The sequence below is a fragment of the Artibeus jamaicensis genome, unplaced genomic scaffold (assembly GCF_021234435.1).
Source record: "Artibeus jamaicensis isolate MK-2021 breed Jamaican fruit bat unplaced genomic scaffold, CSHL_Jam_final contig_687, whole genome shotgun sequence".
Classification (NCBI taxonomy): domain Eukaryota; kingdom Metazoa; phylum Chordata; class Mammalia; order Chiroptera; family Phyllostomidae; genus Artibeus; species Artibeus jamaicensis.
Window position 1 is genome coordinate 212,531 of NW_026521925.1, and position 14,959 is coordinate 227,489.

At 37.2% G+C, this 14,959-nt stretch overlaps 1 protein-coding gene across 13 annotated transcripts in view; it reads left to right on the top strand.

Annotated features, from left to right (window-relative positions):
- ZNF248 (zinc finger protein 248) overlaps positions 1–14,344 on the top strand; it is a 69,767-nt gene extending 55,423 nt beyond the window's left edge. For all 13 annotated transcript variants that reach the window (XM_053671419.1, XM_053671423.1, XM_037141769.2 and 10 more), the window contains one exon: positions 7,968–14,344. In XM_053671419.1, coding sequence (XP_053527394.1) covers positions 7,968–9,457 — 1,490 coding nt within the window. In that variant the 3' untranslated portion in view covers positions 9,458–14,344. The remainder of the gene's footprint in view (positions 1–7,967) is intronic.
- Positions 14,345–14,959: the final 615 nt, after the last annotated feature.

Sequence of the window (14,959 nt, forward strand, 5' to 3'; positions counted from 1 at the left end):
CATTACTTGGAATATATCTTGCCATTCTCTTCTGGCTTGTAGTGTTTCTGTTGAGAAAGCTGTTATCCTAATTGGGGGTCTTGTATGTATGTTACTATTTGTTTCTCCCTCACTGCCTTTAAGGTTCTCACTTTGTTTTTAAAATTTGGCATTAAATTATGATGCATCTTGGAGTAAGCCTCTTTGGGTTCATCTTGATTGGGACCCTCTGTGCTTCCTAAACTTGCATGGCTTTTCCCTCTCCAGGTTAGGGGAGTTTTCTGTCATTTTTTCAAACAGTTATACTATCTCTTGCTCCTTTTCTTCTCGTCTTGGTATTCCTATTATTTGAATGTTGTTACATTTCATGTTGTCTTGCAGTTCTGTTAAGCTTTCTTCATATTCTTGAGTTTTTTTCATGTAGTTGCTTTACATGTGTATTTCTTTCTACTTTGTCTTCCAGTTCACTCATTCAGTGTTCTGCTTTATCCAGCTTGCTTTTAATTACTTCTAGTATACTTTTTATTTCAGATATTATATTCTTTATTTCCTCCCTTTTCTTATTTATAGTTTCTATTTCCTTTTTCATGCTGTTGTAGTTCCCACTCAGTTCCTTGTAGTTGTCAGTGAGTTCCTTGAGTATCATTATAACCATTCTTTTGAATTATATGTCGTGTAGTTTGTTTGCCTCCATTTTATTTAGCTCTTTTATGGGGGATTCTTCCATACCTTTCCGTTGTGAGTTCTTTCTTTGTCTCTCCTTTTAGGTAACTCTTTTTGTTTGTTTCTGCAATTTCAGATGCCCTGCTTTGCCTGTTGTCTTCATGGGGTAAATTTCTGTGGTAGGGGTTCTGTGGGACGCAGTTGTGTAGTCTCTGTTCTTTTTTTGATTCCATAGGGTTGCCCTTTCTTCCATTCGTGTGTGCTCTCTTGTTATAAATGGGCATTACCTGTCGGTGGCTTCTTTGTTAGTTGGTTTTCCCCTCCAATGGGCTTGCCAATAGTCACAAGTGCCACCCTGTCTCGTATGCTATTGTACAGGTATTGGCTAACAAATCAGTATTACCAGACAACGAAACCTATACCAGCAAAAACAACCTGTCTACTACATCAGCTTTCTAAACTGTAATTTAACTAAGATTGATAAACCTGAAGAGAGATCATGCATATTATATGTCATAGGGAATATGAGATAACTAAAAGGGTGAAAATGACTTTGCATGGTAAAAGGGAGGAGAATTGATAAGAGTTGGGATAGAACCGAGACCACAACAGGGAGAGAACAAAATTTAAGATATAAGCAAAACATGAAAGGGTGATGGGAACAATGGGATAAGAAAAGGAAGAGTATACTCTGAGGTTTTTAGTAAAATTGAAATGTTATTGGACCAGTGGGAACAAAATAGTGAAAAGTGAATATGAGATGTCTACAGTAAAGAAAAATAATTTTAAGCAGATGGGTGAAGCAACCTAATAATTGTAAAGCCCAGATTGAGAGAGGGTTAAAAAAAGAAGGGAGAGTAAAAATAGTGAAATAAAATTCATCACTCAACTTATCAGGGGCAGAGGGAAGGCAAAATAGAGTAAGACAGTGGTAGAGTATTCTATGGGATTTAAAGTACAAACAAATAGTGAACAAATAGGAGTTCTTTTGGAAAAGAACAGCAATAACCATGACATTTTACCCAACTAATGCACTGTTTATGAAAGGTAGAAAAGAAATAAGACTCTTACTAGAGGGGGAAAAGAATGTAAGCTGACTTAAGAAATAAGAGCGCTTAAGCGAGGTTAGATTGAGGGTAAATAGTGAGATTAAGGGAAAGAAACTTGACATAGTGTCAGAGAAAATAAAGTTTACAACAACAGTAGTAAAACTCAGGAAGATGGGGAAATGAATTAAGACCAGAGAAGGGTGCTGTGTGGGATACAGATAAAAAGTAAAAGACCAAGAGTAGTGGGTTATTTGGGATATGAGTGAAGAGAAAGAAGAAAAATTCAGATGCTATATGAAAGGGAGAATAAAAAAACAAAACAAATAACAAAAACAAATGAACAAAAAACTAAACAGAAAGAAGAAAGAGAAATTTTTTAAAACCATGCTCTTTCTGAATGAGGGCAAAATGAAAATTGTCTCAGCAGCTGTTGGTGTTCCCCTTCTGTCTTCTTTCTGAAGTGGTCTCTGGTTTTCTCTCAGTTCCAAGTCTTAACTGTCTTACTCTGAAGAAGAAAAAAAAAGCCTGTCCAGCCCAGTTTGCAGATCTTCCAGGTTTCCCAAGGCAGAGGTGGTCGAGCTCTGTTTTTTCCTTTCCTTTGGTTCCAGAAGGATGGGGGCTCAGCCTGGGCTACAGTAGTCAGAGGTGCCCAGTTTCCAGCCCATGCTCTGTGTGGCCCACACTCCCCACTTTGTGCTGTTGTGCGCAGCCATCTCCAGTAAACAACCCTTTTGATCAGTCCATGAGGTGTACTAAGTGGGAGTAAATTGCGCCCACACTCCTCCTTCATTGTTGGCCTGGCCACCGTTCTTATTCTTTATTTCTGACTGGGTCTTTTTCGTGTTTTCTAGTTCCATTTTTATTTTTCCTATCCATTTGTTAAAAATTCTCACTAACTTCATCTACTCTTTGCCTAGGTTCATTGAGCATCCTTATAACCAATGTTCAAACTCTGCATCTAGTAGAATGTGCTTGTCTCCATTTTACTTAGCTTTTTTTCTGGAGTTTTGTTCTGTTACTTCATTTGGTACATGTTTCTTTGTCTTGTTATTTTGACTGCATCCCTGCTTTTTTTCTGTATAATAGGTAGAGCTGGTATGTCTCCTGAGCTTATGAAGTGGCCTTAAGTAGGTATCCTGTAGGGTCCAATGGTATAGCCTTCTCAATGATCATAGCTGGGAACCCCTACCTTGTGTAGGCTGTGTATACCCTTCTATTATAGTTGAGCCTTGATTGCCATTGGCACCTTAGTGGGCTGGATTTATCCCCAAACCAAATGGCTACAAGGACCAGCTCCCACCAACATGGAGGATTAGCTCTGCAGCAGTCAACCCCATAGCACAGGACTTACTCAGTGAGCCTCCTGAGTCCACCCTGTGGGTGAGTCCACCCCGTGGGTAAGTCCCTTGTGGAAGAGGTTGGGTGGGACTTCAGTGTGGCCTGATGTGCACTGGGCTTGCTGGTTCCTGGAGACTTTCAGGTGGTATAGGCCAAGATCAGCTGATACTTGTGCCCTGCCTAGGGTTACCTAGCATGGCCTATAAAGTGATCCGCAGATGGCTGCTACTTGCACTGGGCTTGGAGTTGCCCAGGAAAGGCCATGCTGTGAAGCCAGATGCTGCAGACTTTAGGAAAGTCTGAAGCACGAGCCAAGAGAAGCCGTTTGTATGGAAAAGCCACTGGAAATAGCTTGGATTGGGCCTGAAAGACTTGTGGGGCAGTGTTTCAAGGAATCACCTGAGTGGGGCCAACAGTTTTAGCTACACTGAAGGATATTCAGATATGGTGCCTGCCTAAAGGCTGTGGGCGAGGTACCAGGAAAGGAACAATGTCCACTGTTAGTCCTTCTGTTTGGGAGAAAGCTGCTCTTGCCCAATGCTAGACAGACAACTCAGTTTTCCACCTTATGTCCCTGGTGCCCACCACCGCTGAACTCAGAGTGAGTCCAAGTAAGTTTGTGCACAGGCCCTTTAAGAGGAATGTCTGGGACTTCTGAAGCCCTCTATCTCACTCAACTACAATCCAAGCTGTGTTTGAGTCCCAGAGATTATGGGAACTTTGTTGCACTGGAATTGTGGGCAGGGGAGTACAATGTAGGGTTGGGTCCCCTTACTCCTCAGGGGAGACCTCTGCAGCTGAGATATCCCTCCTGATTTTTTCTTTTTTAAATTTTTTCAATTACAGTTGTCCCCATTTCTCTCCCCTGCCCTACCCACCCTCACCTCCCATATTCAGTGCTCACTACCACCACCCCCGTTATCTTTGTCCATGGGTCCTTTCTACATTTTCCTTAATGACTCTTCCCCTTCTTTCCCTCATTATCCCCCTCTCCCCTTCCCTCTGTTTACTGTCAGTTTGTTCTTTATTTCCATGTCTCCGGTTCTGTTTTGCCTGCCTGTTTTATTGATGAAGTTCCACTTATAGGTGAGATCATATGGTATTTGTCTTTTACTACCTGGCTTATTTCACTTATCATAATGCTCTCCAGTTCCATCCATATGGTCATGAAGGGTAGGATCTCATTCTTTCTTTCTGCTGTGTGGTATTCTATGGTGTAAATGTGCCACAGTTTTAACATTGGGCTGCAGAGGTTCTTTTGAATTGGTATGGCAGGATTCTTAGGATATAATCCCACCAACGGGAATTGCCAATTCTGATGGCAGTTCCATTTTCAGTTTTATGAGGAAATTCCATACTGTTTTCCACAGTGGCTACATCAGTCTACATTCCCAGCAATGGTGTACTGGGGTTCACTTTTCTCCACAGCCTTGCCAGCACTTGTTTGTTGATTTGTTTATGATGGCCATCTGACCAGTATGAAGTGGTACCTCGTTGTTTTAATTTCCATCTCTGATGGCTAGTGATGCTGAGAATCCTTTCATATGTCTCTGGGCCCTCTGTATGTCCTCCTTGAAGAAGTGTTTAGGTCCTTTGCCCATTTTTTAATTGGGTTGTTTCTCTTCCTGGAGTTATGTCAGCTATTTATATATTTTGGAGCTAACCCCTTATCCAAAGTATCATTGGCAAATATATTTTCCTATATGGTTGGTTTCCTTTTCATTTTGCTGATGTTTTCTTTAGCTGTGCAGAAGCATTTTATTTTGATCAAGTCCCATTTTCTTGTTTCCTTTATGTCCCTTGCTCTATATTCCTCCTGACTTTTTCTGCCACACATGGGTGTGAGACCTGTCTGTTTCACATCTCCACCCCTCTTACCAGTCTCAGTGTGGGCTTCTATATATCCTTAGTTGTAGGACTTTTCTTCAGCTAGATTTCAGGTGGTTCTGAATGATGGTTGTTCTGTAGTTTAGTTGTAACATTGAAATGATTGTGGGAGGATTTGAGTACCTCATTTACCTATGCCACCATCTGGACCAGAACTCTGTAAATGCTAATTTATCTAACTTTTATCATTTATCTAACTTTTATTCTTATTCTCTTGCATTTTCAGACACTTAATATTGTACATATAAAGCATTTAGATATTGCATGACACATAGTAATAACTGTTGTATTTCATTTATTTTAAGTTAGAGCTTAATTTTTTGCTGTAACTAATAGTCCATATTTAATAACCATAACTCCTTAGTGGCTGTATCCCCCAAAACTGAAACCTGATCATATGTCTCTTGCTAAAGGTTTTTTTTCTTATTTCATAAACTGTAAGCTATTTCTTACTTTTCCTAATTATATTATTTTAATAATTATTATGTTGATTAATCCTGGAGTCAGATTTAGAAGAGTTCCTTTTCTATCCATTCAGAAAGCATTCAGTAATTCTTTTTTTAAAATATACATTCCATATTTTGTCCTTCTGTATTGTAGCTCATCATGTACAGGTTGAAAAGAAATGCAGCTTTGGCTGGTGTGGCTCAGTGGATTGAGCACCAGACTGCAAACCATAGGGTCGCCAGTTCAGTTCCCAGTCAGAGCACATGCCTAGGTTGTAGGTCCAGTCCCCAGTAGGGGACACTCAAGAGGCAACCACACATTGATGTTTCTCTCCTTCCCTTCCCCTCTCTAAAACTAAATAAATAAAATCTTTAAAAAAATGGAGGATGGAAAACCTTTAAAAAAAAGAAAAGAAATGCACATTTCTTTAAAATGATTATTAAGGTACTATCTCCTCAATGAAGTCAGATGACATGGGATTTTGGTAAAACCTGCAAAGATCCAGACTGTGGTCATTACAAAGGGCATAACATTGAACAAGAGATTTATTTTACATTAAACTAAATTATATAGACAGTAACTTCTAAAAGCAGCAAATGGAGAGTGAAGATGGTAAGAATGTTATAGAGTTTGTTGATTTTGTTCTTTTATTTTATTTTGGTGGTTTGTTATAGCTTTAAAGAAAGTATCATTTCCTGAAGGATGTCCAGGTTCCAAAGAGATCCAGGCTGGAATGCAGCTAGTTAATTCAAAGGTGTATTTTTAGAAATGAGCAGTTTATAAGAGACCCAGTTAGAGCCACAGAGAGATTTTTTTAAAGATGTTATTTTACTTATTTTTAGAGAGGGGTAGGGAGGGAGAGAGGGAGAGAAACATCAGTGTGTGGTTGCCTCTTGCATTCCCTCTACTGGGGACCTGGCCTGTAACCCAGGCATGTGCCCTAAGACTGGGAATCGAACTGGTGACCCTTTGGTTTGCAGGCCAGCACTCAGTCCACTGAGCCACACCAGCCAGAGTTACAGAGAGATATTTTTAGTGGACTTGTGGCGTGGTGGCTTGAGTACTAAATGTGAATTAGTACTCACATTTGTGGGAGTGAAGTAAGTTTTTGTTTTGATTTGGTTTTTCCAGGGTAATAACTATCATCTGTTGGTCCTTTGAGCTGGGCTCAGGACCGTTGTAGGTTTTTTAAACATGTTTTTATCATTGTTGCATTAGGTAACAACAGTGAAGTGTACCCCCAAATATTTATGATAATGCCTATTTTAAGATCTCAGAACCATATGGAGAAATGTGATCTTTAAGGGTCTTACAGGTGAATAAAATCCACAGATGATACTAGGTATAAAAGCTGTAAACCTAAACATAATAGATATACTCAGAAATAAAAGCAGATTTAAAGAAACAAAATTATTTGGGAGAGAAACTACTAGGTTGAAGTAAGAAACATATAACTTGATGGTTAGGACAATTTTATTAACATCTGTGAGAAAATAAAATGAACCTGGTCTATTCCCAGAGATGGTCTGTTATTCATCTGTGTTGTATTTTCTGTGAACATTTGTGTTATGGTGAATCACAGCTAGATGGAGAATTGGAATCTGCTGTAAAGCAGTGTTCTGTGAAACATAAGGAAATGGATGCTTTCAAAAATTAATTTTGATTTTGATATGTCACATGGTGAGAAAGGGTACATATCAATGAGGAACTTACCATAGTAATCAAGCTGTAAGAAGATAAGGACAGAAACCATGATCTGCCTCTGCCAAACCAAATTCTTCCTCTAATATGTTTTTCAGTCTGTTTCCTTTTAAAAAAAAACACACAAAAACAATAACTTTCCTTGTTGAACTCATCCAGTTTTCTGAGTTTCTTGCTTCCTAAATAAACAATGCTTAGAAAACCTCTACAGCTCATTTTCCATGTCTTGAGTTTATTTCATCTTTACAAACTTGCCTCTTGTAGCATTTTTTAAAATTAATTATTTTTTTGTGAATTAAATTAAAGAAAAATCTAGGTCCTAGGTTATAGGACTATTTTTTTTTGAACTGGAGGAAGTTGTGTTTTCAGAACTTTAGTTTGATATTGGTGTGTAGAGTATAGGCATGCATTCTAAAATATATCCTAACTCAGCAATCTGTGTATGAGGGAATTAGGACTAAGCTCTTCTCCCTTTACCAAATGTAGTTCATCCTTTAAAGATCCTTGTCTAATAATCTTCACTGTCACTTGAATAAAGTGACATTGAATATTCTGTGTTTAATGTCTCTTTTGGGCTCACCCCATTCTCTTGAGTTTATATGTTTCTGAATCAGCCAGTCCCCAGTTTCCTGTGCTTTGAATTTCATTTTTATTTTTTGCCCAGTTTTGAAGTTTTATCTAAGTATTAAATGTCATTGCTACTTTCCTTTCACTGTTTCCCCTGCAGCATGTAGTTTCCACTCAAAGCAGAGGGTACAGGAAATGTATACTTGGATTTAGTTCATACCAGGAAACTGGGCCTAAAACAATAAATTGATTATATAATAAGACATTTATGTAAAAGTCCAATTCCATTAGAAGGATACTGATATTCATTTTTGTGGTTATTTTTCTCATTTCTAGAAAATTGGAAAGTTGATTACCTGATAGAGAACAGCCAGGAAAATCAAGATGAACATTTTTGGCAATTTGCTGTCACCACCAACGAAACATTAAGTGGTGATAGAGTAAGGAAAAATTTCAGTCTGAGTACAGACTGTGTTCCTTCAAGAAGTATTTCAGATGAGATATGTGACTCTTGTGAAACGAATTTGAAGAACATCTCAGGCTTAATTATTAGTAGAAAGAACTATTCTGGAACAAAGCCTGATAAGTTTAATTTATATGAGAAAGTACTTTTTGATATTAGGCATGAGAAAATTCCTACTGGAGAAAAATCTTATAACTATAATCAAAAAAGGAATATCCTTGGTCATTTCCAGGATCTTACTCAACCAATTATTGACCAGCCTTTTGAGTATACTGAAAATGGACAAAGCTTCCAAGAGGAGGGAGCATTTTTCTCAAACAAGAAAGCTCAGATAGGAGGGACACTCTGTAAATATAATGAATGTCAAAGAACCTTCATCCAAAGTTTCAAGCTCAATTTATCTCAGAGAACTCATTTGAAAAGAGAACCATATGTATGCAGTATCTGTGGGAATTCCTTCTGTATGGATTTAAGATTGGGACATCAAAAAGCTCTTACAGGAGAGAATCCTTATGAATATAATAAATATGAGCAAGTTTTCTGTGATAATTCAACTTTCATTATCCATCAGAGAACTTATGCAGGAAAGATTTCCCATGAATATAATGTAAACCAAAAAACAGGGGTAAAATCAGCTCTCTTTAAACATCAGGTAGTACATATGGTGGGGAAACCTTATGAGCACAAAGGAAATGGAAATAATTTCAACAAGAAGTCACATCTCACCCAACCTCGGAGAGCTCACTCAGGACAAAAAAATTTTGAATGTGCCGAATGTGGGAAAACATTCTGGGAGAAGTCAAACCTCACTCAACATCAGAGAACACACACAGGAGAGAAACCCTATGAATGTGCTGAATGCGGGAAGTGCTTTTGTCAAAAACCACACCTTACCAACCATCAACGAACTCATACAGGAGAAAAACCTTATGAATGTAAACAGTGTGGGAAAACATTCTGCGTGAAGTCAAACCTCACTGAACATCACAGAACACATACAGGAGAGAAACCCTATGAATGTAATGCATGTGGAAAATCCTTCTGCCACAGGTCAGCACTAACTGTACATCAGAGAACACACACAGGAGAGAAACCCTTTATATGCAATGAATGTGGGAAATCCTTCTGTGTGAAGTCAAATCTCATTGTACATCAAAGAACTCACACAGGGGAGAAACCCTATAAATGTAATGAGTGTGGGAAAACATTCTGTGAGAAATCAGCTCTTACTAAGCATCATAGAACTCACACAGGGGAGAAACCCTATGAGTGTAATGGATGTGGGAAGACCTTTAGTCAGAGGTCAGTGCTCACTAAACATCAGAGAATTCATTCAAAGGTGAAAGCTCTTTCAACATCCTGAATATTCAGAAACTTTCATCCAACCTTTCAAATTCATTATTTAGCTTTTTAAAATGAGATTAATGAAACCCAAAGCAAATTACTCAAAAGTTATTGTACTTTAGGTAACCTATATTAAAATGAAACCATATTAATGTTTTAAATATGTAGAAGAATTTAGAAAAACTAAATTTTTGTCAGAAAATTTATACTGAGGGAAAATTTATTTAAGTAATATGGTAAAGATCTTCATACAGAATTTATGTTGCCTGTCATATTCCAAATGTGATGCCAAAATTTTAATGTAAATATAATGTGTGATATTCAGTTATATTGGTATTCAAAGTGTAATTTGAGGCTTAAAAAATGTTGAATAAGTGTAGCATTAAACATTTATGTGAAGAGTCCCTAATGTGTGCAGGCCTTATTTAAGTAAAAGTATTCTAATATAACAGAAATTTGATATATGCTTAATTTGTACATTAGATCCCAACATGCTTGTGAAGAGAAAGTATGAACATTAGTTAAACACCTATTGTGGTCTATATTAATATTTCCCACACAAAATACCACTGTATCTTTATAGGTTGACATAATTACACTATGTACATATAAATATATTTAAACACGCATACACACATATAGTGATGTTCTAGAATAAGATCATACTGGTATGGAAGTACTGCTGATTGTCAAGTTTTCAGGTATTTTGAACCAGTTGTTAAACATAGTCATTGAAAAATTAAATTATATAAAGTTACAATTAAATTATATTAAAAACAAAAGTAATAAATATTCAACACATTACTTCCTAATTATTTTATAACATTTTACTATTGGTTCCTTAGGTTACCTATATTATTGAATCTACATAGAGAAAATAATGTATAATAGTGTGCTACTGCACAATCTCTTTCTAACTGTACATTCAGTTCCATCATGTTTGGTAGCTTTACTTTAGTGGAAATATTTGCACCATGGAAATTGGCAACCTCTACAACTTAGGATTATTTTCTCATGGAACCTATTGTCAAATATTTACCAGCACAATAGGCTATAAGAATATATATATTTGGAAAATTTAAGGTACAAACCACACACCCTTTCTCTTCTTTCCTTACATAAATACATGGCGATGGCCATTATTGCTAAACTGCCTCTTCAATAAATAAGGTAAAATAAGAGGTTTTTAACTACCTCTGCTTCATTTCTATTCTTAGTACCTGAGTCTTTTTAAAGTGTGGCCAGTATACGTTATTTTACAACCACATCACCTACCTTCTGATTTTTTTTTTTTTTTGGCGTATATGAATGAGCATAGCCATTATTACTGAACTACTACTTCCATTAAAAAGCCAAACTTTTGCCCTGGCTGGTGTAGCTCAGTGGTTTGAGCTCGCGCCTGTGAAGCAAAGGGTTGCCGGTTTGATTCCCAGTCAGGGCACATGCCTGGGTTGCAGGCCAGGTCTCCAGTAGGAGATACATGAGAGACAACCACACATTGATGTTTCTCTCCCACTTTCTCCTTCCTTTCCCCTCTCTCTAAAAATAAATAAATAAAATATATTTTTTAAAAAGCCAAACTTTTTTCCGAGGTTTTTATGCTGCTTCTTGGTCAGTGAGTGTTGTAATTGCTGTTAATAATAATGATATTTCCATATATTTCACATAGATTAACAGCACTTATAAACAGTAATACTGTTCTGTATAAATAAATAGTAGTGACACGTGATGAAATGCCTCTTTTATACTCTTGCAATTTCATTGCTGTATCTATTTAGGCATGGTATGTGTAACCTGAGTTGCATGTAATCCAGGAACTATGTATTTGTTTTTCATATAATAGAATATCATATATTCTCTCTGTTGCCTTTGTCCTGCTGTTCCCCGTGTTTCATTGCAACATGTTGATAAGCAGTTCCAGAAGACTACTTTTTAACTGCTGGGCTCTGTTATGTCTTTGTTTCATTCTCCCAGATGACAAAAGGGTAAATCCAGATTAGTCTGAGTTAATCATGGATATTCTAACAATTTTGTTGGGTGGCCATGTGAGCAATGAAATGTTTGAAAAATATTCTGCAGTGCTTCTGGGAAAGATCTCAGCAATAAAATATTGCTAGGACATGAGAAGACACGTGTCTATTCTACTGCACTTTTTCATGTCTATATGTATATTATAGTTTGTGGCCCCAAAGGGCAATAGCCTGAAGATAACAGTACAGAAGATGGGAAAACCCTGGCTTGGAGGTGACATCCACTGAAATGTGCAACTTCATCTGATCTTCTGTCTGTGAGGACCTTATGATAATGAGATAATAATGGTTTTGTATTTATTCTTAGGGCTATTACTAAGAGCTGAAGGCATTTCCCCCAACAGAGGTGAATTCTTTTCTCAGTGTTAATGTTCTATAAAGTGATTTTTGGGAAGAATTATTTCTTTCGACAGGTTAGTATAAGGATGGGTCTTGTGTCAGCCATGGTTCTAAGGAAAAACACAATTCTAGAAGATTTTAATGGCAGACTTGTAGTGGTGTGGCCCGGACCTTGTAGCCCAGGCACAAGGGCTGTTCTGTTGATACACCTAGAGACTAGAATCGGCAGGAAGCCATGGTTACCATTCTAAATCCTAAAGGGGCAAAGGAGAGAAACAAGTGTTACCAGAGCCCAACAAAACTTGGTCTCATGAAGGAGAGGCCACCATATAGTAGATATTGTCACTACCAGAAATATGACACCAAATTGCTGGTGCCTCTTGGAGAACCAAGCAGGTGCCATCTGCAGGTAAGCCCATGTAGGCACAGAGAAGATCAGGTTGGAGCCAGTGGAGAACAAGCAGCACAATATTTTTTAATTTCTGTAAATTCCTATGTAAAGTCTCAGTATTAGATGTTTATTCTACTAGTTGAAAATTGAGTTTCTGCTTTGTATTGCTTTGGAGTCCTAAGTAAATTCCTTTTGGAACTAAGCATTGTGGCAGGTGTGTAACCTTTAACATGCCTGAAGCAGACGTCTATATTTGCATTATTCATATATCTGTCTGTGGTGTTTTTTGTTACATGTAGTGTGAAGTAAGCAGCTCTATATTCCAAATAAATAGCCAGTTGTCCCTGCACTGTTGATTTATTCACCCTTTCTCTTGTTGGCTTGATAGGGCATTTTTATCACATCCTTACATTTGGTGTTGTCCAAAACATTGACATATGTGGTGTATACATTATGGACCAAGGCAAATATCAAAAGGTCCTTGGTATTTGATCTTGTCCAAAACATCCATGGCGACCTATGGTCCACACCAAAATGTCTTTGGTATTTGGTCCTGTACAAAACATCCATGGAGGCATTTGGTCCTGTCTAAAATGTCTGCTGAGACATTTGGTCCATGATTCATTAAATAACACATTTAACTTTGTTAAAATTTTGTTATAATTTATGATGAATTTCGTATTTCACATTTATTCTTATTTTTCTTTGTCATGAAGTTTGTCATATATTTACTCTTAAAAGCCAATGAGCAATTGTTCTCAAGAATATATCAACCTGATTATTGGCTTTATATTTATTATATCTGTTAACAATTTTAGTTATACAAATTTGATTTTGTTGATATCATTGTGAAGTTGGTGACTGTATTTGACCATGACCACCAAGTACCTGTGTGATAACTTTATTGCTTTGTTGTTTATCTTTTGAAACGTCAGTAGATCTCCAAATTGAAGGATAGTACTCCACCATCAGTTTTGAGATTTGTTATGCCACCGTTCCACTGTGTTGTTTATCCCGTGATCAGCCTTCAGTACTGTTCTGTATACATTCCAAGTTTCTGGTAGAAGTCTCGAAAGATTCTGGTCTAGTGCCTCTGCCACACCTTCTAAGGACATACCCTCCTCCAACATAATCTTTAGGTCACCTAAATTTTCTTCTGCATTCTCCATAATGTACTTAAGTTTTATTTATATCTTCAAAAGGTACAAATTGTCCAAACAACATGGATACACTTACAGGAGTTACTTTTTATTGTCATTTACTTGCATGTTAGATCCCCCCAAAATATCTGTTTACTACAGTGGTTGTGGAACAACTATCCTTTTACTTGCACATTTTCACTTAATGGTCAAATCATATTTATATTTTCAATATCAAAATCTATCATGCACAATGAAGGGTTAATGCGATTTCTTTCCTGTGCAAATATATCTGAAAGTGGCTCCTCATATTTTACTGTTTGGGCATTAATCAGTGGCTAGTATAACCCAATACTACACTATGTATAGTAAATAACTGAACTGTGTTGATGCTCTATTGAGGGTGCCATCACTGAATAATGTAGTACTGGCACTTAAATATTGCATATTGTCCAAAATTGTATAAATAAAAATTATTACATCATCTCAAGAACCAGAATTGTGCCTAAGAAGTGGTTCTTCATGTTTGATCACTTTATACTCCTCTGTAATTCTACCTTCATGAAATAAAGTTGAGTTTGGTGGTCAGTGTCTGTTTTTAATCTTTATGTGCCTCATTAATTAGTTTTCTTCCTGGTAGTATTAACAGGATCTCTTTATGATGAGTATCATGGAGAACTCTTTGAAGTACCTCTGATGATATTACATTTGGCTCTTCTTGTTTTAACTTACCCTGGGTTTTGCTTACTCTCCTGTCAGTACCATCTTTCTCTAATGTTTTCCATTCCCATCTTGAATATTATTCAAATCCCGAATAGTTGTGCATCAGGCATTGCAGATTCTCCTATCTTCACAGTACCAGTACCCTTTAGTACTATCTTTGTAAAAGGAATAGAAATAGCAGCAAAAACTTGTAATAAAGTATTGCCTTTATATGTGAGTATACTATTTCTGCCATATTATGTGGAGATTTTTCAAATAAGGCTGTCATTTTGATAAGGAACAGAAGTTTTTTTCTCTTTTTTTAGCTGACCGATGATTGCTGATTTACTAGAGGAATAATTCTTAGTAATGTCTTGTGGATTTTACACCTGGTTTGGCCACCCTGGATCAGCCAGTAGGTAGGCACTAGGCAAGGGCATAGTGATCTGTGCCATCAGATAAGTTTAGGAGTTATACCTACTAAAACTCCTACAAATAGCAGCAGACTCTTGCAGTCTGCCACAGTCATGCCTTTGTAGGACATTAATTCAAGAGACACATCAGACATTAACCTGGGGCAATAGGATAGCTTTATTGGGGTTTCTGAATGTCCAGTATTTCCCCCATGACAGCTGTTATACCTGACTGCTATGTGGTAGGAAAGCCACACACATTCTTCCTCCTGAAATGTTCTTTTTGAATAGTTTTTTCCCTTTTATACTCAATGGTTATTGAAAACAGCCATACCCAACCCAAATGCCTAGTGACATATTAACTGCACCATGCATCACAAGATCCCATCTGTGTTTTTTAATCCTCTGTGAATTTCTCTGTGAATTCTTCAGTGCACACAGCTAATTCCAATCCCACTCTTTATTTACAATTGAAAATCTGATCCATGTAGCTAACCCCATGTACTT